This window comes from Mobula birostris, chromosome 4 (genome assembly GCF_030028105.1).
Source record: "Mobula birostris isolate sMobBir1 chromosome 4, sMobBir1.hap1, whole genome shotgun sequence".
Lineage (NCBI taxonomy): Eukaryota > Metazoa > Chordata > Chondrichthyes > Myliobatiformes > Myliobatidae > Mobula > Mobula birostris.
In genome coordinates this window covers 83,831,082-83,857,405 of record NC_092373.1, presented here as the reverse complement: position 1 = coordinate 83,857,405, position 26,324 = coordinate 83,831,082, and the positions used below count along the sequence as shown (strand labels likewise).

General features: G+C 40.4%; 1 protein-coding gene across 5 annotated transcripts in view; it reads right to left on the bottom strand.

Moving 5' to 3' along the window:
- Positions 1-26,324, bottom strand: part of LOC140196445 (NACHT, LRR and PYD domains-containing protein 3-like) — a 51,646-nt gene that overhangs the window by 24,878 nt on the left and 444 nt on the right. Inside the window, exons 1-6 of one of the 5 annotated variants that reach the window (XM_072255677.1) lie at positions 23,388-23,405; positions 23,042-23,071; positions 17,696-17,805; positions 14,437-14,574; positions 7,943-8,020; positions 461-2,264 (exon numbers count right to left, since the gene is read on the bottom strand). In XM_072255677.1, the coding sequence (XP_072111778.1) occupies positions 461-2,264; positions 7,943-8,020; positions 14,437-14,574; positions 17,696-17,705 (2,030 nt within the window). In that variant the 5' untranslated portion in view covers positions 17,706-17,805; positions 23,042-23,071; positions 23,388-23,405. Of the gene's footprint in view, positions 1-460; positions 2,265-7,942; positions 8,021-14,436; positions 14,575-17,695; positions 17,806-23,041; positions 23,072-23,387; positions 23,406-26,324 lie in introns of those variants that run through there. The other 4 variants (XM_072255675.1, XM_072255679.1, XM_072255676.1 and 1 more) reach the window with 4 other exon arrangements.

Below are 26,324 nucleotides of genomic sequence, written 5' to 3'. Positions count from 1 at the left end.
CAAAATGTGTAAGGACAATAGCTGACCCATTGTGCCAATGAGCATCATAATTTGAAAGTTTTAATTCACTGAAATGTTCACTCTCAGAATGCAAAAGGGAAGTGTCTGATCTATAGTATGAACAATGCCACGGAATGAAAGGACAATTGACAGGTTAAGGAAATGAGTTGCAATACCATCTGATGTCTGAGCAAGTTTGATGTAAATTTTTAGAATGAAGCAAACGCCAAAGTAAAGCATAAGACTAATAATACTCTAAAATTCAACTAGCAAGTTGAAGTACCTTTTAAAATTGATCAGAATACTATGAATAACTATCCTTGCTCTAAGAAGCTAAATGTAAATTTTTTGTGCATGTTCTCTTTTCTAAGCTTGAACTTAATCTTACATTTAAAATCTTTGTGTTACAAAAATTAATAAAATAACTCTCCTTGTTTTCTTCTGGACTAAATATACTTACATTATTTTTTCAAAATATTTAACAACTGGTGATAGTCTTCTCAAGCCACCTGCTGATGTTCTATATTTAGATAAATCAAATTCTTCCTTGTCAATATCAGTCGTCTTTAGAACGAAGGCCAATGCTGAATAATCAGCAAGTGACAGTTTTTTGGAGCTCAGCACTCCATGCTGGATGGAGGTAATGATCTCTCTCATGACTGACTTGTCATTCAGCTCAGTCAGGCAGTGAAATAAGTTGATGCACCTTTCTGGATGGATGTCCTGATGCAGCAGTTCCTTTATGTAGTTACTGGCTTTCTGTAAATCATCTTCCCATTCTTGCATGTGTGTGAGAAGACCTTGTAGGCACTTCTGAATCTTTTTCTTTCCTAACCCACAAAGAAATTGTAGAAAGAAATCCAAGTGGCCAGTCTGACTTTGAACTACCTCATTGCAGGCACTTTTACAAACCTGAAATAAGGTGGGCTTTGTAAAGATTTCCCAAAACCAGTCCAGTATGCTGTATGACATTAAGTTGCACTTCTCATTGTGATAGGAGACAAAAATATAGAGAGCAGCAAAGTATTCTTGGACTGTAATATGAACAAAAGAATAGGCACGTTTATGGGAGAGAGCAGTATACTCAATATAATATTCTCTACAGAATACACCAAAGATGGATGAAATATCAACATTGAAGGATTTTAAATCTTCCTCATAAAACACAAATTTTTGAGACTTTAGATACTGAAATGCGAGCTTTCCCAGGTTTAGGAGTGTCACCCGATCAGACTGCAACAACTGAAATGTTTTCTCAGTCTTTTCCTTTCCATGACCACGATGCTGGTGGTGGTATGTAACCATGACAACTACAAAGTAGGTATAAATCTCAGTTATTGTGTCCATTCTAAATTCTTCAGCACAATATGACTTGAAAACATGTTCCAGAACAGTGGCCAAGATCCAGCAGAAAGCAGGCACGTAGCACATCACCCAAAGATTACTTTTCTTCCTTATCAGAGCTATAATTTTCTTTGTCAGATGCTCATCATTACATTTTCTCATGAAATATTCTTCCTTTTCTTTATCTCGGAATCCCTGTAGTTCTGTCACTCTATCAATGCAAGAGGATGGGATTTGGTTCATTGCTCTTGGACGTGTTGTTATCCAAATGGATGCTAAAGGAAGGAGGTTGCCTTTAATGAGATTTATCAAAAGCGACTGAAGAGGCAAAAGCTTTGCTACATCAGAACATACTGGGGTTTTTTCAAACTCCAAGGGAAAATGACTTTCATCCAACCCATCAAAAATAAACAGACAGCGGGCAGAATTCTCCAGATATGTCTCACTCAGTTGCTTCATGTGTGGGTAATGTTGTTGCACTAACTGCAAAAGACTCAATCTTTCCTCAGACATTAGATTGAGTTCACAAAATTGAAAGGCAAACACAAAGTCATACTCCTGGTGTGCTTTCATCATTGCCCAATCAAGGAGGAATTTCTTTACATAAATTGTCTTCCCAATGCCTGCAATCCCTTTGGTAATGACCACTCTCAGTTGCCGTTGCCCTTCAATGGGTCTGAAAATATCCTTGCATTTCATTGAGTTAAAATATGGCTTGCCAGATGTAGAGGAAGATGATTCAATTTCTATCACCTCATGCTCTTTATAAAGCTTGTTATATTCATCATCAGTTATCCAAAGCTCCGTAAATATCTGGTAGAGGTAAATGTGCTCTCTTGCAATGGATGTGTAATCTGTGATTCTTTCAAGTTTTTCCAAGAACTTTTTATGTTGGATTTTTAGTTGTTCATGTAGTTCTTCTATAAATAAAAGAATGAAGATTTTACATTCTGCTTATATTCCTGGTAGACAATATTTCTGCTGATCTTAAAATTAGAACTCTACACTTATAAAATTTCCTTGATACAGGATAAGATACGCACAGTTTAAAATTCCCAGAATACTACCCACAACAGAAATTTCCTCTAAAGCATAATATTCTTCATAGCTATAAATTAGAAATCAGTGTGATATTTCCATTTGCTTTGCACCCATATTGTGTCATCAGATATTTAGGATTTTCATACTAAAAGCACTAAAGTATCAACCATTTTGTATTATAAAGTAACAACCAATATTATTGAATTGCAATCTATATGTTAGGTTGCTAAGAAAGGTATCATTACTAGTATACCAGTTGTGGGTAAGTTATTGGAAGGTATCCTAAGGGACTTGGGTGGCAGGGCAAAGAAACGTCTCCATCAAACACTGTGTAAGGCACTCCTTCCATCTGCTAGCCTGCAGGTCACCCTTGGGCAAAGTGTAGTACCTGCTTAACCTCCCCCCCGCCCAGTCAGGGACATGTGAAGCTATGGGAGCTGGTGGTGGATGGTTGTTATGAGCAGCTGGTGCATTCACAAGTCCTAGTTATGCAACCACTGACGCCAGGCAGACAATCTCTAAAGAGTATTGATAATGGCTGGGGTCATCCATCTTGTAGACACTGCCCAGAAGGCGGCATTAGCAAACCACCTCTGCAAGAACATTTGGAAAATCAATCATTATTATAAGACCATAATCATCTACGTCATGACATGGTGCATAACGATGATGATGATTCTAACAGACTGGATATATAAATATTTGGATAGACAGGGTCTGATTTGGGATAGTAAACATGGGGCTGTGCACGGTAGGTTATATTTAACCAATCTTAAGAGATTTTTGAGGAGGTTACAGGAAAGTTGATGGAGAAAAAGGCAGTGGCATTGTCTACATGAGCTTTGATTAAGTCCCACATGGAAGGCTTGTCCAGAGGGTCAGTCACTTGGCATTCAGGATGAAGTAGTAAATCATATCCAGGGGGAGAAGCCACAGAGTGGTAGTAGGTGGTTGAATCTCTGGCTGAAGGCATAGGATTAGTGGTGTGCTACAGGGATCAGCACTGAGTCCATTGTTGTTTGTCATTTATATTAATGATTTGGATGTTAATGTGGCAGTGAGGAAGGCTTTCAAAGCTTGCAGCAGGATCTGGACCAGCTGAAAACATGAGCTGAAAAATAACAGATGGAACTTAATGCAAACAAGTGTGATGTGTTCCACTTTGGGAGAACAAACTAGTGTAGGATTTACCCAGTGAATGGCAGAGCACTGAGGACTGCGGTAGAACTAAAGGACCTGGGAATACAGATCCCTAATTCCTTGCATGTGCCGTCATAGATAGATACAGTCATATAGTGTTTTTGGGACATTTACCTTCATAATTAAAGAGAATTCAGTGCAGGAGTTCAGAAAATATGTTGAAATTATATGTCGTTGGTGAGGCCAAATTCGAGTATTTTGTGCAGTTCTGGTCACCTACCTACAGGAACGATATTAATAAGATTGGAAGTATGTGGAGGTAGTTTACAAGGACATTGCCATGACTGGAGGACCTGAATTGCAGAGAAAGACTGAATATGTTAGGACTTTATTCCTGGAGCATAGGAAAATGAGGGGAGATTTGATATAGGTATACAAAATTACCTATATTTTGTAGACAAAATTATAAGGGGTAGAGAAAAGGTATATGCAAGCAGGCTTTTTCACTTAAATTGGGTGAGACTCAACTCAGAGCTCGTAGGTTAAGGGTGAAAGCTGAAATTTTTAAGGGGAATATGAGGGAAACTTCTTCACTTAGAGGGTTGTGTGAGTGTGGAACGAGCTGCCAGAAGAAGTGATGGCACAAGTTTGATTGCTACATTTAAGAGAAGTTTGGATAAGTACATGGATTGAAGGAGAATGGAAGGCAATGGTCCAAGTGCAGGTCAATGGGACTAAGCAGAGTAACAGCTTGGCACGATCTAGATGGGGCAAATGGCCTGTTTCTGTGTTATAGTGCTCTATAACTCTATAATCCAGAGTTTAAAGGACAATGTCCTACTCATTCCCTTTTTTCAATGTGCTACTTTTCCAAATGTAAAACAGTGGTACTTAGCTTCAGATTCCATTCAGAACCAGTGTGTAAATGAGCATCTTATTAATAAGTGTTAGGTTATTCAATGTTTGTCTTAGCAATGCAGAGGCTTATCTCTGTTTCTGACAACAGCGTGAAAAAACCCGAACAAATACTGTACACCAAGATTCAGGAGCTTCAGAAAACATGACCACTTAATTCAAATGGTTCCCTCAGACCGTTTATGAAAGCTTTGGAAGCTTTTAGAATATTGCAACTTAGAGAGCGGGAAATCACTTGATGTTATAACTGCCTTGAAGTACCTTTTACAACTTTCAGATAATCTTCGACAAAGCAAAAGGGCTGCAGATGCTGGAAATAAAAACAAAATATGCTAGAAATACCTAGCTGGCCAGTCAGTAAATGTGGAGACAGAAAAAAAAGTTAACATTTTGGACTGTATCATCAAGAAAAAATAGATTAAAAATAATGAGTTCAACATTTCGATAGTTGAAGCATGTCAGTATTAATATGGAGAAAGCATTAGATGTACTGGAATGAATAAGAGTGGATAAATCTCCAGGGCTACAAGAGATCTATCACAGGATGCTATAGGAAACACTAGAGGAGATTGTTAGGACCCTGATGGAGATTGTTGATTTTTCACCAGAAAAGGTGATGTACTAGAAGATGGAAGAAGTGCAGCAATAGTTGGGTATCTGCAGGCCAATGAGCCCTATGTCAGTAGAGCGTAATTATTCTAGAAAATGCTAGAGTTTTAGGATATATGTACTTTTGGAAAGGCAAAGATCAGACCAAGGTTACTTAGCATAGTGATGGAAAAATATTTTTTTGATATGGTGATTTGGATGGTGAGAAAGGTTATCTAAGGTTACAACTAGATGGAATGTTGGGTGGAACAAAGGCAGATGGAAATTAGTCCTAATAAATACAAGATGCATTTTGGTAAGTCAGATAGGGAGGCATGCTGTTGAATTGGAAGACATTGAGGTTCAAGTCTGCAGTTCCCTGAAAATGATACACATGTGGATAGAGTGGTGAAGAATGCATTGACATGCTGGCCTTCATAGGTCAGGGCACATATTGTAAGAGTTGGGACAGTATGTTGAATCTTTACAAAGTATTGATTAGGCTGCACTTGGGAGTATTGGGTTTAGTTCTGGTTGCCACTCTATAGGAAGTATGTCATTGTGATGGAGAGAGTACAGAGAGTTGCCAGGATTTGAGGACATTAGTTAAGGGAAGAAATTGGCTAGGCTGGACTTGTTTCTCTTGTTGTGAAAGAGGCTTAGGGGGTGATAGGCATGAAATAGAATAGATGTGGAGAATTGTTTTCCTGTGATCACAGTATCAAAAACATGAAGGCATAGATTTAAGTTGAGAGGGTTGTGCTTTAAAGGGAATCGGAGGAGGAAGTTGTTTTTAAATTGATATCTAGAACATGCTGCCAGAGAGGGTGGTGGCACAGATACAATCACCATGCTTGAGAGACGTTTAGACTGGCATTTGAATAGGCAAGGCTTAGAAGATCTATAATGTGAGTAAATGGTATTAGTGTAGATGGAAAAACTAATTTGCTCGGGGAGTTTGTCTGAAGGGCTTATTTCTATGCTGTACAAATCTGTGACTCTATGTTTTTGTGAGATTTGACGTTCCATGTAATCAGAAAAGCATACCAACATCTCTAGTTTTTGAGGAGGATGAAGAGAATTGGACTATGCATCTATACGCATGTCATTCTACAGATGGACAGTAGAGAGCATCCTAACGAGCTGCATTACTGCATGGTACAGAAATTGTACTGCGATGGACAGGAAGGCTCTACAATTGGTAGTCAAAACTGCCCAATGCATCACTGGCACCAGTCTACCCACCATCAGGGACATATATACAGAAAGATGCCAGAAAAGGGCTAGTAACATCATGAAGGATCATACACACCTTCAGGGAGGAGGCTACATAGCATCTGCACCAGGACCACCAGACTCAAAAACACTTACTTTCCCCATAAATTGTCTATGTATATACACTACTTCATGTATTCATATTTATTGTGTTTTTTATTATTGTGTTCGTTATCTTATTGTTTTTTTAAGCTGCATCAGCCACTGAGTAGTAATTATTTCATTCTCCTTTACACTTGAGTACTGGAAATGATATTAAGCTATCTTGAATTATTAAACAATCTTAAATCACTGAATGTTGCTCAGTTTTTGTTGCACGCGGGCATGAATTGTTTCATTTGTTGAGAAGTTGCAAATGTGAGATCTCTTTTTCCCTCCTGAACCAAAGCTAAGAGTACTTGACTACATCTCAATAAATTCCCCCCTTCCCAACTTCTGCTCCCATGCCCTCCCCTCTTCCAGAGCATTGAAAGTATTCCGCTAATGCTCACTTTCCATTCCACACCCTTCATATTCAATTAATCATCCTTATCAATTTCTCGTACCATCAGATACAAAGATACAGGAGCAGAATTAGGCCGTTTGGCCCATTGAGTCTGTTCCACCTGATCCATTTCCCTCTTATCCTGCTTTTTCCCCTTATCCCTTCATGCCCTGACTAATCAAGGATCTATTAACATCTGCCTTAAATATACCCAATGATTGCAGCAGCAAATTCCAGATTCGCGACACTCTGGCAAAAGAAATTCCTCCTCATCTCCATTCTAAATGGATGTCCCTCTATTCTGAGGCCGTGACCTCTGATCGTAGACTCCCTCACCATAGGAAACATCCTTTCCAAATCTACTCTATCTTCAAAGAGATTCCATTACGTCTTCCTTTTCAACATTTCAAAACACCTTGGTCTGCTTTGCCGATTCTATCAGCCATTCTCCTTCTTACCGCAGTTTCTCATGTAATCTCATGAGATGCAAAACCTGCCCTTTCATGTCTTCGTTTTCCACCATTCAAAGGTCCAAAATGTGCTTCCAGGTGAAGCGAGACTACTGTATTCACACAATCAATACTGTATCCACTGTATTAGTGTTCACAATATGATTTCCCCTACACTGGAAAAAATTGGTAATTGCTTTGATTGAACACTTGTATTCAGTCTGCAAAGGGGACATGGAGCTTCCTTCAGCTTACCCCTTTAATTCTCCATCCACTTGCACTCTGACCTATCTGTGGCTTCCCACTTTGTTAAATAAAGCACTTAAGGTAGGCTTGAAGAAAAGCTCTTCAACTTTCATTTAGGCATCCTTTCAGATGCAATATTGAGCTTGATACCTTCAAGAAACTCACCATCTGTCTGTATCAGAACTGGCCATTTTCCTCATCTCTATTAGCACAGCCTGACCTCTTATGCATGGTTTAGAGCTCTGTAATTTGCAATTTTTAGTCTTTTTTTGTGCTCACTCTCATTTCAGAGCTTTCATGTGCCTTTGTTCATATTGTCTCTCTCTGTCCCTATTAATGAATTATAGATATTCCCCATGACCTATAAATTCCTTCTTCTATGTTTCTACAGTTTACATCCAATATGTCTTTACTCTTCTGAGTTCTGACAAAGAGCCTTTTATCTAGAATATTAACTCACTTTCTATTTCCACAGATGCTGCTTGATCGAGTGAGTGGCTTTTGCTTTGCATTTTCTTCTTTAATTTTAGGGTCCAATCTAAAGAGCAGTACAAGAAAATAATATCTAGGTCACTTTCTGGGTAATGTTTCAGATAAATGGATGGTTTAAAGACCAGTACAAGAGAAATCTCCCAGACTCTCTTTGTCAGCCTGACAAATGTTGAGGCTGCTCGTCCGATCCGTCTGTTGATCTCGGGTCTAGGGAGAGGCTGTCCGTGATGGTGGAGCCAAGATATGTAAACTCGTGAACTATCTCCAGCTCGTAGTTGTTGATGGTAATGGCAGGGGGGTGCTCAACGCCTTGGCCCAAAATGTTGGTCTTCTTCAGGCTGATGGTCAAGTTGAAGTCCTGACAGACTCTTGAGAAGCTGTCCATGAGGCATTGCAGTTGCTCTTCCGAGTGTGTTGCCAGTGCCGCATTCTCTGCAAACAACATGTCCCTGATGAGTACTTCACAAACCTTGGTTTTTGCCCTCAGCCGGGACAGACTGAACAGCCTCCCGTCCCATCTGGTGTGGAGGTAGACACCATCAGTTGATGTTCCAAAGGCATGTTTCAGCATGACTGCGAAGAAGATGCCAAACAGGGTGGGGGCAAGCACACAGCCCTGCTTCACACCGCTGCAGATGTTGAAGGCCTCTGAAGAAGAGCTGTTGAACTGAACGACGCCCTTCACGTCTGTGTGGAATGACTGAACTATCCTGGGGAGCCTTGGGGGACAACCAACCCTGGTGAGGATTTTGAACAGGCCGTCTCTGCTCACAAGGTCGAAGGCCTTTGTAAGGTCAATGAAAATGACATACAGTGGTTGTCTTTGCTCTCTGCATTTCTCTTGTAGCTGTCGAAGGGAGAACAGACGGATCGGATGAGCAGCCTCAACATTCGCCAGGCTGACAAAGAGAGTCTGGGAGAACAGAAAGCTGACGACGCACACCAAGGTTGCAGTCTATAGGGCCTGTGTCCTCAGCACACTGCTTTACGGCAGCGAGACCTGGAGCCTCTACTACAGACAAGAGCGGCGTCTCAACGCCTTCCACCTTCGCAGCCTGAGACGCATCCTGGACATCACGTGGACTGACCGAGTCACCAACAATGAGGTCCTGGCCGGCGCCCAGATACCCAGCCTCTTCACCCTGCTCCAACAACGCCGTCTCTGCTGGCTGGGCCACGTATACCGCATGTCAGACGGGAGGATCCTGAAAGACCTGCTGTACGGGGAACTGGCCTCCGGCAAGACAGCACAATGGCGGCCCCATCTTCATTTCAAAGACCTTTGCAAGAGAGACATGAAGTCACTGAAAATGAACGTCAAGATGTGGGAGGACATCGCAAGCGATCGCTCTCACTGGAGGCTGGAACTACGCAGAGGTCTAAAAAGAGAAGAGAAGCTGAGGCTTGCTGATGAAGAAAAGCGCACTGGTCGGAAAAACAGCACCAAGACAACACTGTCGGGCAGCGCCTTCAAGTGCACTAGGTGCAGCCGAGACTGTCACTCCCGTGTGGGCCTCTACAGCCACAACAGACGCTGTTCTAACACAGACTGAAGCAAGACTTTCCAGGCGCAGATCCACGGTCTCGCGAGACTAACGGATGCCACCAGATGAGAGAAATATGATTCCATTCATGGGACACTGACAGAAGAATGAGATAGGGAAGGAGTTGTGTTTGAAGGAGCTGTGTTTGAAGGAGCTTCAGGTGAATCAGACTGGAATAAAGTTCAGGCAAATCAGACAACTAGACTTGCAGATAAGGATATAAACAAAATGGATAGGAGAGGGGTAATGTGGTGAGAAAATATTTAGTACACAAAAAGGGGAAAAACAACTGTGCAGGGTTCAATAACCAGAGCATCATCAGAAAGGGACAGAACATCATCAGGGAAAGGTGGGTAAAAGACAAAGATGAAGGCATATTTTTAAGAGGACATGCAACACTTTTAACAAGATATTCAAATTAAAATGGCACAATTAGAAATTAGATAATTATTGCAAATGATCTTACAGTGATATGCAAAAGTTTGGGCACCCCGGTCAAAATTTCAGTTACTGTGAATAGTTAAGTGAGTAGTAGATGAACTGATCTCCAAAAGTCATACAGTTAAAGATGAAACATTCTTTTCAACATTTTAAGCAGGATTAGTGTATTATTTTTGTTTTATACAATTTTAGAGTGAAAAAGGAAAGGAGCACCATGCAAAAGTGTGGGCACTCCAAGAGATTTGAGCTCTCAGATAACTTCTACCAAGGTCTTAGACCTTAATCAGCTGGTTAGGGCTATGGCTTGTTCACAATCATCGTTAGGAAAGGCCAGGTGATGCAAATTTCAAAGCTTTATAAATACCCTGACTCCTCAAACCTTGCTCCAACTATCAGCAGCCTTGGGCTCCTCTAAGCAGCTTCCAAGCACTCTGAAAAATAAATGATGTCCACAAAGCAGAAGGCTACAAGAAGATAGCAAAGCATTTTCAGGTATTCGTTTCCTCAGTTCGTAATGTATTAAGAAATGGCAGTTAACAGGAATGGTGGAGGTCAAGTTGAGGTCCAGAAGACCAAGAAAACTTACCCAGAGAACTGCTCGTAGGATTGCTAGAAAGGAAAATCAAAACCCCTGTTTGACAGCAAAAGACCTTCAGGAAGATTTAGCAGACTCTGGAGTGGTGCTGCACTGTTCTACTGTGCAGCGACACCTGCACAAATATGATCTTCATGGAAGAGTCATCAGAAGAAAACTTTTCCTGCGTCCTCACTACAATTCAGCCTCAGAAGTTTACAAAGGAACATCTAAACAAGCCTGATGCATTTTGGAAACAAGTCCTGTAGACTGATGAAGTTAAAATAGAACTTTTTGGCCACAATGAGCAAAGGTATGTTTGGAGAAAAAAGGGTGCGGAATTTCATGAAAAGAACACCTCTCTATCTGTTAAGCACGGGGGTGGATCTATCATGCTTTGGGTTTGTGTTGCAGCCAGTGGCACAGGGAACATTTCACTGGTAGAGGGAAGAATGAATTCAATTAAATACCAGTAAATTCTGGAAGCAAACATCACACCGTCTGTAAAAAAACTGAAGATGAAAAGAGGATAGCTTCTATAACAGGATAATGATCCTAAATACACCTCAAAGTCCACAATGGACTACCTCAAGAGGTGCAAGCTGAAGGTTTTGCCATGGCCTTCACAGTCCCACAACCTAAACATCATCGAAAATCTGTGGATAGACCTCAAAAGAGCAGTGCATGCAAGACGGCCCAAGAATCTCACAGAACTAGAAGCCTTTTGCAAGGAAGAATTTGGGCAAAAATCCCCCAAATAAGAATTGAAAGACACTTAGTTGGCTACAGAAAGTGTTACAAGCTGTGATACTTGCCAAAGGGGGTGTTACTAAGTACTGACCATGCAGGGTGCCCAAACTTTTGCTTTGGGTCCTTTTCCTTCTTTGTTATTTTGAAACTGTAAAAAATGGAAATAAAAAAGTAATCTTGCTTAAAATATTAAAGAAATGCGTCATCTTTAACTTTATGCCTTTTGGAAATTGGGTCATCTTTTACTTGCTTAGCTATTCACAGTAACAGAAATTTTGACCAGGGGTGCCCAAACTTTTGCATGCCACTGTAGTTGGAAAGAAAGTATACCAGGAAGGCATCAGGTGACTAGGTTCTGACATGAAAGAATAGAATGAAGGTAATAGAGACTGAAGGTTTTCATTCAGGAAGCAGAATAAACTTGGGTGGAGTTTAGAAATATTACATGGCAGTAACAGATGGGATTTGGAAAAAAAAGGGCTACAAACAGTTGTGATAATATTGGTCAAACTGGGAAATTAGGGTTGCGTGTAACAAGGTAATACAATAATCATAGAATAATTTGATCTATATGTTGATTGGGCAAACCATAGTGCCGATGATAAAAATGAGGATGAACTCAAAATGTTTTAGAAACATTGATCTGGGCCAGGATTAATTGTGACCTGGAGGAAACAGATTAATTAAGGCAGACCAGTATGGAGTTGCAAAGTTCATGTCATGTTTAATGGATTTTATGGAATTTTTTGATGAGGCAACAGATAAAGTTGATGAGGGCAATGCAGTCATTGTGATGAACCTGGACTTATTTTGACTGACATTAGTTATCTAGACCTGATAGTGTAGGCCATAGCTTCTACGTTTGCAGATTTCACAAAACTTAGTGACAATGTGAATTGAGTAATAATGAATTGCCAGTACATAAATAGACTGGAGGAATGGGTAGTTGCATGGCAAATGAAATTTAATGTAGAGAAATGTAAGATGGTACATTTTGATAGGAACAATACGGAAAACAACATATAATAAAGAATACTATGATAAAAGAGGTGCACGAGTATAGAAATTAGGAGAATGAGTGGACAGTTCAGTGAAAACAGCAGGACAGCTTGAGAAATTGATTAATAAAACATATAAAATTCTGAGCTTTATTAACAGAGGCAAAATGGATTAAAACAGTGAAGTCAGCTGAACCTTTATATTGACTGGCCTCAACTGATTGATGTGAAAGTGTTAAAGAGATGTCAGAAAAGATTTACAAGAATGGTTCTTTTTGCAAAGATCAAGAAAAAATGTATATAAATGTATATAAAGTCATGAAAGGTCTAGATAAAGTGGATAGTGGGGGTCAGCTACAGATTGGGTGGCAGTGATTTGTGGTTGCTACACTGGAGGGACTCCAGTTGCTCACAATCAATATCAAAAACTTGGATGAGAAGATCAAGTGCAATATTCTCAAAATTTGCTGATGACAGTGCAACTTGTGAGGAGGATACAGACACGTTTCAGGGTTACAGGTAAAGTTCATGTGAAATTATGTGGCATATTGTGAGGTCATCTACTGTGGTTGAACTAATAGAACAGAAGAACATTTTTATTGGAGACAGGAGACAACAAATGCTGAGATCTGCAGCAACAATCTACTGGAGGAACTCAGCAGGTCCAACAATATCTGTGGAAGGAAAGGAATTGTTGATGTTTCAGGTCAAAACCCTGTATCAGATCTGTTTTTATCAGGAGCAATTTTCATTGGTGAGAAACTGAAAGGTATTGGCTTTCAGAGGGAACTCAAGTACCCATGCACATAAACCTCTGATTGTTGACAGGCAGACGCAGCAAACAGTATTTTCGCTTTTTATGCAAGGGTATTTGAGCACAAGAATATATAGTAGCTGTCTTGTTTCAGTTATAGAGCCTTGATGATACTGCCTCTGGAACATTGAGCAAGGTCTGATCTCCCCAAATATACTTAAAATAGAGGGATTACAGTGAAGGCTCACCAAACTGAATGCAGAGATAGTGCCTAGTTTCCACATGAATGAGAGAATCCTAACTGAATTCATATCATATTTAAAGGAGTAGATACAAGAATGATATTCCCTCTAGCTGGGCTGTCTAAAGCTAAGGCTCACACTCTTAAACATGTTGGCCATTCGGGATAGAAATTAGAAAGAATTACTTCACGCAGAGGGTGGTGAATCTTTGGGATTCTCCACCTAGAGATTGCTGAAGGTCCAGTAACTGCAAGATTTCACAATAAACATGATATAAGTGAATAAAGAATAAGGATTTATTAAAGCATTGTTGAGAAAATTACTCAATCATGATCTTATAGAATATTATGTAATGGTGGTATAAGCATTGGGGGGGGTATAAGCAAATTCTCTATTCCTGCTTCTAGTTCAAACCTACTTCTGCTGTCATCCTGCCATATTATCTCTGCTGGTCTCCTCAAAGATACCACTTGGCCTGATGGGTATTTCCAGGATTTTCTGTTCAGATATTTAGCATCTACTTTTGCAGTATTTGTGATATTTTGAATATACATAGAACTCACCTCTATGAAAACTATAAAACTGAAATTTAAAAATAAAAACAACAGGAATTCTGCAGATGCTGGAAATTCAAGCAACACACATCAAAGTTGCTGGTGAACGCAGCAGGCCAGGCAGCATCTCTAGGAAGAGGTGCAGTCGACGTTTCAGGCCGAGACCCTTCGTCAGGACTAACTGAAGGAAGAGTGAGTAAGGGATTTGAAAGTTGGAGGGGGAGGGGGAGATCCAAAATGATAGGAGAAGACAGGAAGGGGAGGGATGGAGCCAAGAGCTGGACAGGTGATCCTCTCGTATCCCCTTTTGCCAATCACCTGTCCAGCTCTTGGCTCCATCCCTCCCCCTCCTGTCTTCTCCTATCATTTTGGATCTCCCCCTCCCCCTCCAACTTTCAAATCCCTTACTCACTCTTCCTTCAGTTAGTCCTGACGAAGGGTCTCGGCCTGAAACGTCGACTGCACCTCTCTTAAAAATAAAATATTAATTTGGAACTTTCTTGTGACTCACAATGATGTAATAATACCCAATAAGTATCTTCTTCCCCATTTGTTGATGCCTTGAACTTTGTTGATAGAAGTTTGCATTGTTAGTGCTGTATTACCTTTCCGATCATTATTGCAGAAATTTCCCACATGAACTGTTATTGGCATGGACTTAACCATGGAGTTTCTGATAACTGGTGAGATGATGGTGCTCCCGGTTTCTGCATTTAGTTTCGCATTGATCAGTCCATTCTCTTCTGGAACAATAGAAAGAATTACATTCAATGTATGAACGTGGGAATTCATATTGAAGTATCTAAATCTAGCCTCCTTACCTTACAAGCAACACACGTCAAAGTTGCTGGTCAACGCAGCAGGCCAGGCAGCATCTCTAGGAAGAGGTACAGTCGACGTTTCAGGCCGAGATCCTTCGTCAGGACTAACTGAAGGAAGAGTTAGTAAGAGATTTGAAAGTGGGAGGGGGAGGGGGAGATTCAAAATGATAGGAGAAGACAGGAGGGGGAAGGATGGAGCCAAGAGCTGGACAGGTGATTGGCAAAGGGGATATGAGAGGATCATGGGACAGGAGGTCCGGGGAGAAAGACGGGGGGGGGGGGGAACCCGGAGGATGGGCAAGGGGTATATTCAGAGGGACAGAGGGAGAGAAAGGAGAGTGAGAGAAAGAATGTGTGTATAAAAATAAATAATGGATGGGGTACGAGGGGGAGGTGGGGCATTAGCGGAAGTTAGAGAAGTCAATGTTCATGCCATCAGGTTGGAGGCTACCCAGACAGAATATAAGGTGTTGTTCCTCCAACCTGAGTGTGGCTTCATCTTGACAGCAGAGGAGGCTGTGGATAGACATGTCAGAATGGGAACGGGATGTGGAATTAAAATGTGTGGCTTTCTCTGGTGGACAGAGCGTAAGGGTTCAGCAAAGCGGTCTCCCAGTCTGCGTTGGGTCTCGCCAATATATAGAAGGCCACATCGGGAGCACCGGACGCAGTATATCACCCCAGCCGACTCACAGGTGAAGTGTCGCCTCACCTGGAAGGACTGTTTGGGGCCCTGAATGGTGGTAAGGGAGGAAGTGTAAGGGCATGTGTAGCACTTGTTCCGCTTACAAGGATAAGTGCCAGGAGGGAGATCAGTGGGGAGGGATGGGGGGGACGAATGGACAAGGGAGTCGCGTAGGGAGCGATCCCTGCGGAAAGCAGATGGGGGGGGAAGATGCGCTTAGTGGTGGGATCCCGTTGGAGGTGGCAGAAGTTACGGAAAATAATATGTTGGACCCGGAGGCTGGTGGGGTGGTAGGTGAGGACCAGGGGAACCCTATTCCTAGTGGGGTGGCAGGAGGATGGAGTGAGAGCAGATGCACGTGAAATGGGGGAGATGCGTTTGAGAGCAGAGTTGATGGTGGAGGAGGGGAAGCCCCTTTCTTTAAAAAAGGAGGACATCTTCCTCATCCTAGAATGAAAAGCCTCATCCTGAGAGCAGATGCGGCGGAGACGGAGGAACTGCGAGAAGGGGATGGCATTTTTGCAAGAGACAGGGTGAGAAGAGGAATAGTCCAGATAGCTGTGAGAGTCAGTAGGCTTATAGTAGACATTAGTGGATAAGCTGTCTCCAGAGATAGAGACAAAAAGATCTAGAAAGGGGAGGGAGGTGTCAGAAATGGACCAGGTAAACTTGAGGGCAGGGTGAAAGTTGGAGGCAAAGTTAATAAAGTCAACGAGCTCAGCATGCGTGCAGGAAGCAGCGCCAATGCAGTCGTCGATGTAGGGAGGAAAAGTGGGGGACGGATACCAGAATAGGTTTGGAACATAGATTGTTCCACAAAGCCAACAAAAAGGCAGGCATAGCTAGGACCCATACGGGTGCCCATAGCTACACCTTTAGTTTGGAGGAAGTGAGAGGAGCCAAAGGAGAAATTATTAAGAGTAAGGACTAATTCCACTAGACGGAGCAGAGTGGTGGTAGAGGGGAACTGATTAGGTCTGGAATTCAAAAAGAAGCGGAGAGCTTTGAGACCTTCCTGATGGGGGATGGAAGTATATAGGGACTAGACATCCATGGTGAAAATAAAGCGGTGGGGACCAGGGAACTTAAAATCATCGAAAAGTTTAAGAGCGTGAGAAGTGTCACGAACATAGGTAGGAAGGGATTGAACAAGGAGGGATAAAACCGTGTCGATGTATGCAGAACCGAGTTTGATGGGGCAGGAGCAAGCTGAGACAATAGGTCTGCCAGGACAGGCAGGTTTGTGGATCTTGGGTCGGAGGTAGAAACGGGAAGTGCGAGGTGTGGGAACTGTAAGGTTGGTAGCAGTGGATAGGAGATCTCCCCGGACCTCCTGTCCCATGATCCTCTCATACCCCCTTTGCCAATCACCTGTCCAGCTCTTGGCTCCATCCCTCCCCCTCCTGCCTTCTCCTATCATTTTGGATCCCCACCCCCCCTCCCCCTCCCATTTTCAAATCTCTTACTAACTCTTCCTTCAGTTAGTCCTGACAAAGGGTCTCGGCCTGAAATGTCGACTGTACCTCTTCCTAGAGATGCTGCCTGGCCTGCTGCATTCACCAGCAACTTCGATGTGTGTTGCTTGAATTTCCAGCATCTGCAGAATTCCTGTTCCTTACCTTACAAACCTGCATTGCCATAGTCAATTCATGTACTCTGAAGCAGTGGCCCCCAAACTCCAGGCTGCGGACCGATACCGGGCTGCGAAGAATGCAGCGGTAGCCGGAACGCACCCAGTACATCTTTAGGAAAAAAGCCGAAATAAACAAGCTAATTGATTAGGTGCCCTTGTTTATTTCTGCTTTTTTCTTAAAGACGTGCTGGGTGCATTCTGGCTACCGCTGCACTGCTGCATTTTTCGTGGCCTGGTAGCGGTCCGCGGCCCGGAGGTTGGGGGCCAGTGCTCCGGAGGTTCAGAGAGTCCGCTGGCGGAGGCTAAAATCATACAGACTGGTTTAAGGCTGAGGTGCCGGGTAAAATAAATACCCCAGTGGTGCAGGTTATGTGTTAGTTATTTAGCAAACAATCCTGTCCTGAACAAAACAGGTTGCCGAAAGACACAGTGGGAAGGATATTTGGCTTTTCTCACATGCCTTATGCACACAATGCAGTCGAGTAGGAATTTCAGCAGCAGTCTATGAAACATATGCTACTACACTGGATGTTTACAAATCTAACTTGGGATTTATTTCTATCATAATTCTTGATGCATCTAGCGACAAGTAAAGAAGGATCACACCTGTTCCAGACTTTAAAAGATCAACATCATCCAATGAACACTCTGTTAAAGAAAGAAAAAGGGATTTCATATTCAGTCTCCTTTCAAATCTCCATTTTGTTCACATATAGTACACTTACCTACCGCCATGGTTGCAGGTTTTGCTGTTTCAGAAAACTACTTGAGAGTTAGGTTGATTCGACACCTTTGAACTCTGGAAGACGTCAAAGGATTTAAATGTTTAACTGTCCTGTGAAGATTTAACAAACGTTAACTTGAAATGCTGTTAAGAAAATGTTGATAAGTTGATCACAAGATAAAAAATGAAGGATATCAAAAGCAAAAGAGAAGTAGTTGGGATGGTAGAATAATTACTTCAAATAATGTAAACATCTTTTACTTGTTCCTTAAAGCAACATTTATACATTCATCTGTCATTTCCATCTGTGAGTGTATTAGGGTGCTCATGCGTACTATGTGCTGCCATATTGAGCCGAAAGTTTAGGTTTACGTAACCTGGGTTAGAGAACATACAGTTGGGAAATATGAGGATGGGACCACCCAAGTTCATCGAGATCATGACCTGATAGCCAAAAGGAGCAAAATTCTTTTCCCACTGAAGGAGACCATTCAGCTACCAAGATTATATGGACTCCGGCTATGAACAGTCCAGCTTGTCCCACTCTCCCAGTGTATTACAACACATTTTCTCTCAGATACCTATACAGCTCTCCTTTGCATATTACAATTGAATGTGCTTCTTCTATTACACATTAGGCATAGGAACAGAATTAGGCCATTCAGCCCATTGAGTCTTCTCTGTTGTTCCATCATGGCTGATTTATTATCCCTCTCAACCCCATTCTCCTGCCTTCTCCCCATGACCTCTGATGCCCTTACTAATCAAAGACCTATTAACCTCTGTTTTAAATATAACTAATGACTTGGCCTCCAAACATTCCTAATGTATGATTCCCAGAACTGGACTCAATACTCATTTATGACTGAATGAATATTCACTGTAAATTCCTTGGTTTTGTTTCCATATCTCCATTTATAAAGCCCAAAATATCCTCATGCTTCTTTACCTACTTTCTTAACTGTTTCTTACAGTTCTTTTAAGATTTCAAAGTACATTATTAAAGAATGTATAAATCATACAACCTTGAGATTTGTTTGCTCACAGTCAAAAACAAAGCAGGAAATCCAAAAGAACCCAATTAATAAAAAAGAAAAACCAACACCCAATGTGCAGGAAAGGGGGGGGGGGGGGGAGAACACAAATCATGCAAATAATAGAAGGCAGTAAAATTCCAAACCAAAATGAGTCTCTAGATCTGAACTCCAGAGCAGCCCGGAGTAGGTCCAAGCCTCAGTATTAGTCCATCATATTAGCGGGCACAGAGCTTAACAGCTGCGGCAGTCTTCATAGCCTCAGGGCCATAAGAGAGAGAAAGAAGGGAACGTCACAGGAGACCGAATGAAATCGACTCTTGCCTCTGATCCTGACACCCTGTCTTTCCAGTATTATCATTTAAATTGTCCAAACAACATATTGTACCTTGCACTGTGACCCAGGCACTGCTGCAGTGAAAGGCTCCAGGCCTAGAACACAGTGTCACATTTTTTTGTGTATGTTTCTGGTTCTGATGGACCCTGTCATCTACAGTTTGATGGTGTGTTTTTGGGCCGATTAAACAATCCGGTGCTTTGCTGTCTCCAAGAACATTCTGGAAGGCAAGCAGCCTCAAAACTAAGAAGCTTAGAAACCAGGCACAAGCCCATGATCAACTCCATTTCTTGCCAATCTTGCTGTTTAAAGTGTTGAGGAAGATTGAAACATTGAGGCGAGTGCAGAAGGCAAACAAGAGTTCAACACCATCTCACTAGCTTCTCACTAGCTGCTGCAGGAGAAAGGTGACTGGGTGTGAAGGTCTCCCTCTCTCTCCCCCCCCCCCCCCCACTGTCTGCTCCTGAGGAAAGGCCCCTGTGTTTGAGTGGTCTCTCTGTCCCTCAATACCGTTGGAGGAATGTATCGAAGTTCTGGGTCTGCGGTTTGTGGATTGGACTGTAGTTTCAGGTTGCTCCTTTTACTGTTGCTATTTTGGGCGACTTTTGAATCGGGGAGGCCTGTAGATAATAAACACCGGGCTGCACCGAATATGGACTCTTTCAATTTTGTCTTTTATATTCTGTGCTTTTGCTCATTCTTTCTTATTGCCATTTGCACGATTTTTTGCATGTAGAGGGTTACTGTTTTTCTTTGAACGTGGCTGTCTACGGAGAAGACAAATTTCAGGGTTGTATACCTCATACATATCTAGATAATAAATGTACTTTGAGTAAATCCTACCACTTCCAATGAACTATGCACATATACTGCAGATGACTCTGTTCTTGAACTCCTTTTAGAACTATAGCCTCCAGTCTGTAATACCTGTGGGTATTGTTCTTTATTTCAATTTCTAAAACATCACTTTTTTCAGCAAACACGAGGAAATCTGCAGGTGCTGGAAATTCCAGCAACATACACAAAACGCTGGTGGAACGCAGCAGGCCAAGCAGCATCCATAGGAAGAAGCACAGTCAACGTTTCAGGCCCAGACCCTTCGTCAGGACTTTTTTCAGCATTAATTTTCATCCACCACCTATACTCCTTTTTCAGCCATCTGTTACGTCTCCTTGAGCATATTACTGTGCTATGCTGATTGCAGTCCACAATGCCTCCAAATTTTCTTTCCTCTCAAAATTTGGAAATTGTGTTCTGTATGACCAAGTCCATGTTGTTGATATACTTCGAGAAAAGCAATGGTCACAGCAATGACCCTGAAGAATACTGTTGTACAATTACCTCCAATTCATGAATCTACTTCCATTTGTTTCCTGTTTGTTACTTAGCAAGTTCTCTGCACATGCTGTACCTAGCCTTCAATCTTGTTGACAACCCTGAGCTAAACTTTTTGCACATCTACATGTCACATCAACTGTATTTCCTTCAAACTAGACATGAATTGCTCACTTAATAGAACTATGTCAACCTTATATAATCAAACATAGACTTTTCAAAGTAACTGCAAATTCTGACTTCATTTTTTTTTAAGATCTTACCCCATGGTTAAGTTGTCTGGTCTCTAGTTATTGACTTTCATTACACAGTTTCTTGTACAAGGGTAAAATATTTGTGAACTTCCAATTCTGAGGCACCAACCCTAAAGCTATAGATATTTAGATTATACCAAGGCCTCTACAATTTCCTCCCTTAGTACTTGATGATGCATCTTACTTAGACGAGATGATTTATACACATTAAGTAATCTTTCCAGACTGCTAGTGAATAACATGTTATAAATTTAATAGCTGTAATATGCCCTCTGCCTCCACGAGAATTTTTTTTGGTTTCTCAACAATCTCACCTCTCCTTTTATAAACCTTTTCCTGTTCCCATGCCACTAAAATATTTTATGCTCTCTGGCAGTATTTTCTCATGCTTTTTATCTGCTTTTGTATTTCTTTTATTATTTCCGGCCACAAACTTCCTGTACTCACCTTGGTTCTCACTTGTTGATCTGTCATTTCTGCTCAGCTTTACTCACTATTCCTTTGGTCATCTAGGGAGCTCTAGCTTTAATTTTTTGATCCTTCTTCATAATGGGAATGTATCTAGAGAGCACTATGACACTTTAAAGATGTCCCACTGTACAATTACAGATTCATCTGCTGAATTTTGATTCCAGTTACCTGGGCCAGATCTATTTTTCTCCAATTTATTATTTTTATCGTGGGGATGTCTATATTCTTTTCTACAGCTTTTTTGAATTCATGACACTTCTTAATACAGAGTACAGAAATGCTGTTGAAATTGGTGAACATTAAGTATACTGATTAAGACAGTTCTTATGAAAACACATAAGAAATTTCTCACCCTCTTTCCCTTCATGTTATTGTTTGTCCCAGACCACATTCAGACAGTTTAAGTTCCTGGGTCAACAATCTTATTCAAACCATTGCTGATTGTGACCTTGTTGTCTATGGCTGATCCCACTCTAAACTATCCTTGATCTTTTTCTATCTCCATCTTGACGATGTGATCTAGTTCCCACCATCAAAAGTCTTAAACCTTTTGGAATGCTAAGGAATAACTTAAATTGTCCCAACTGAAGGCTTCAATTGAGAGATGAGGGATTGCAGATACTGGAACCTGGAGCAAGAAACAATATTCCGGAGGAACTCAGTGGGTCTAGCAGCATCTGTGGGAGTAAAGGAAATGTCAATATTTTGGCTCCAAATTCTGCATTAGGACTTTTGGTCCTGATGTCCTGATAGTTCTGATGCAGGTTTTTAACCAGAAATATCGAAAATTGCTTTCCTCCTACAGATGCTGTTCGACGTAGAGTTCCTCCAGAATATTGAGTGCTGCTGAAGCTTTTAAATTTTGGCTTTCCATGTTCTCATTCATGTACTGCCTAAACTTCTCAATGCAGCAGAGTGCTTGGAATGATATAAAATAAGAAACAATTTTGAAATATTGAAATATTATTGGGATTTCCAGGTTACACTTCTCAACTTCACCATAAAAACTGTGGTTTCTGACTTTAGCTGCAATCATTTGGTTCCTATGGTCTTTGGATGCATGTCTTTTCAGTCTCTTGTAGAGAAGAAGACTGATAGATTTCACTTAGACTGTCCTTCCACTGGCTCATCATCATAAAATATTAAACTTATAGAGTCATAAAGGGATTCAACAGCGAAACAAACCAATTAGCCCACCAAATCCACACTGATCATCAACCACCCATTTTTACAATAATCTTATGAAAAGCATTTTATTCTCTTCATATTCCCATCAAATCCACCCCCAGCACCTCAAATGCTGTTATTTACCCGCACTCTCAGAGCAGCTTACAGTGATCAATTAACCTTTGAAAAATATAAGCATAACAATGGGCACAGTATATTTAGTGAATGAAAATTTGAAATTAAATTAATGTATGAGTAAATATAGAAATAGCAAATCCTGTTTTCAGTTTCTCTAATGAATACCAACAGAATGAAATAAAAACAGAAAATGCTGGAAACACTTAGCAGATCAAGCTGCATCAAAGGGAAGAGAAACAGTAATTCAGATTATTACTGGTTGTAATTATGATTAATTATAATTTATGATTTATAATTTAAATTTTTAATATTTACTATCAATTTGTACTCTAGGGAGCGGGAAGTACAGAATCAAATATTGCTGTGATGATTGTACGTTCTAGTATCAATTGTTTGGCGACAATAAAGTTTTCAAAGTTAACATAATAAGAGTACCTTATCACTTCTCATAATTAGGAGTAGATAATATTTTTATTATCTTTTTGCTAATTGAGCACAGAGGACGAAACTCATCAGTGGCAGTACGGTTATTTATGAAACATTAAGTCCTATTATCAGTTTCTCAGTACTACATCTGGCAATTGCTATACAGTATCCTCGAGGCCACTCACCTTTTAGTTGATTTGTAATTGTTCTGTAATCTGTTTTTAATTTTCCATGATTATTTTTCAATGTACGATATTTCAATGAAATGCATTTGAAAAAATACAAGGGTAGAAAATAAGGCAGAAATTAATTATTCGGAAGATATCAGGAAAACAACTTCATTCACAAAAAAACTGTACTCTAAGTTAAAATATTTTTTAAAAGTTCATTACAACCAATAATAATAATAGAATTTGAAAGAATTTTAGTATTATGAAAGACTTTGATGGAGTAAATATAGAAACTATTTCATTTAGTTTGGGGAACTCGTGTAAATTAATCAAGAAGAGCAACAAAGTTAAAGGGACTTACTTTAAAAATATTGTTGGAGAATGAAATGCCTTATCATGGAGCATGGTTGATAAAGTATATGTACTCTTGCAGAAAATTAATGATTCAGAAAAAATTACTATTACACAAAAAAGCCACAAGTTATTTTTAAAAATACAGACATAAGGAAAATTAAAACAAATTAATATTGTACTTAGTGGTTACAGAAAGAAAACCCTTTGAATTTGCCAATGGTGTAGATAAATTATTTGATTTAGTGAACTCAGAATCTGCAATGGAAAGAGTGAATACAAGTTCCTGTCATGGTTCCACTCTCATAGTTCTTGTAAACACCGTGACACACCTTAACAGAGACTTCCTGTGCTTTTAAACTTTTAATTTATGCACTCGGAAATAGCTGCAGGTTTATACCGACAATATCCATATCCTGAGAATATCATCTAAAAACAGTCAGGCACCATTATCATATGTTTTATCCTATAATTAAAATGATAAATACGAACTCACCAAAGGAGACTGAGCAATTAATAAAAAAAGTAAAATATGAAAGTAGATAGGGAAAAAACTGTAAAAGCAGACTCTAAGATCCAGTAAACAGGGAAAAAACATTAGCTAAAGCTAATGTACTCCAGATCAACACAATGGCAGTTATAATGGGAATAAGAAAGTAGCAGAGAGATTAGATAAATACTTTCTATCTTTCATGACAGGAAAAAAAGAGAAAAATCTCTGATAAATAAACAATTCTAATGATGAACACAAGTGATTCTACAGACGCTGGAAATCTAGAACACCACACACAAAATGCTGGAGGAACTCAGCAGGAGAGGAATAAATAGTTGATGTTTTGGGCCAAGCCTCCAATCAGGGCCCTAAACAGTCCTTCTGTGTGAGGTGACACTTAACCTGAGAGGCTGTTGTGATCATCTACTGTATCTGATGCTCCTCTACTTTGGTGAGACCAGATATAGATTGGAGGACAGCTCCATCGAGCTCCTTCATTCTGTCCACAGCAAAAGCTGGGATTACCTGGCTCCTATTTCATTTCCACTTCATATTCCCATTCTGACTGACTGCCCATGGCTTCCCTTGTTGTCATGGTGAAGTTGGAGGAGCAACACTTCATATTGCGAATGGGTAGCCTCCAACCTTATGGCATAAACATCGATTTCTCTAACCTCTGATAATTTTTCCTCCTTCCCTTCTGCATTCTGGCCCCCAACTCATCCCTTCTCTTCTTCTCACTTGTCCATCTGCTCAATCTAGTTGTTGTCATCGTCAGCTGTGATAATGGGCTACAGCACCCCGGGATAAGAATTTCATTCAACCTTTTGGTTAAGTATGCATCTGATTACATAAGTAAATGCATAAAGTACTGCATGATAACACTGTCGATAACAACTTCCATCACTTTGTTAATTATTGGAAATAGGCTGATTGGTTTGTAATAACACTGGACAATAAAGATTTTGCTTCCTGAATACTTAAGTTTATGTATTGTATAAATTTTGGGCTGCTGATTATGAAAATCAACATGAAATTTTCCTATCAAACACCATTTTTTTGGAATAGCTTATATCTGTTATTTCAATTCATAATCCAAGTCAATTAAAATGTAGGCCACAGTGAAAGCTGGTAAGTTTTCTATCTTGTCCAGGCATGCCTGGACAGGCTTTGGGTTGACAGCATGACCCACAACAACGGCGTCATTTTCTTGATCCTTCAGCGTTAAGCCTGAAAGCTATGCTGCTACACAATGGCAATATCCACCCTTCAATACTAATTGGCTATGCAGTACACATGAAAGAGAACTACAGAAATGTGTAAGTCTTGTTGAAACACATACAGTACAGCAACTATAACTGGAACATGTGTGGTGATCTGAAAGTAGTAACTGCTACTAGGAAGGCAGCTCAACTATACCTAGTACTGTCATTTCATTTGCAAATCAGACAGCCATGATAAGGAATCTTATTACATTAAGGATTGGCCACTCCAGAGCAGTAAAGTGTGGTATATACACCAATTGAAGACCCAACAAAGATATTTTTGCCTCCCCTTCATATATAACTAGGGCTTTTGTAAACATTTGTGAAAGCGATGAACAAGGAAGGTGAAGGATTTAGATATTTTCTCAGTTACCATCAGGTAGGAGGTAAAGGGACCTGAAGGCACAAAATCAGTGATTCAGGAACAGCTTCTTCCCCTCTGCCATCCAATTCCTAAATGGACATTGAACCTGTGAACACTACCTCAATTTTCTATATTGTTTCTTTTTCTTGCATGATTTTTAATCTATTCAAATTATGTATACTGCAATTGATTTACTTATTATTTTTCTTCTTCTATATTATGTTTTGCATTGAACTGCTGCTGCCAAGTTAACAAATTTCACTGCACATGCTTGTGATAATAAACCTGACTCTGACTTTTGAGACAGATGTTTCCCAGATTAAGGAAAACATCTGTCTCAACTGATGCCAAGATTAAGGAAGGCACTTTTGCTGGTCCAAAAATCAAACAGGTCATCAATGACAGGCAATTCAAAGAACTTCTAGTGGGACCGCAGTAAATCGCATGGAAGACATTCAAGGATGTTAAAAGTTTTCTTGGCAACTACAAAGCACCAAACGACGTGCAGATGGTTGACAGCATATTTCAAGCATACAAAACCATTCACTTTCTGCATTCCCATTTAGATTTCTTCCCTGCAAATCTAGGCACTGTCAGTGACAAGCATAGTAAAAGGTTTCACCAGGATGGTAGTCATGGAGAAACGGTATCAAGGCAACTGGGATCCATCAATGCTGGTTGATTTATCATTGGACACTTAAGCCTCAGATACTGAGTACAAATGAAAATCATCAACAGAACATTTTAGCTTAGTAGAAGCGTCAGCAACAGCGTTATGCAATTACACGCATTTTATTCACTAAAAGTTAATTTCTTATTTCTCCA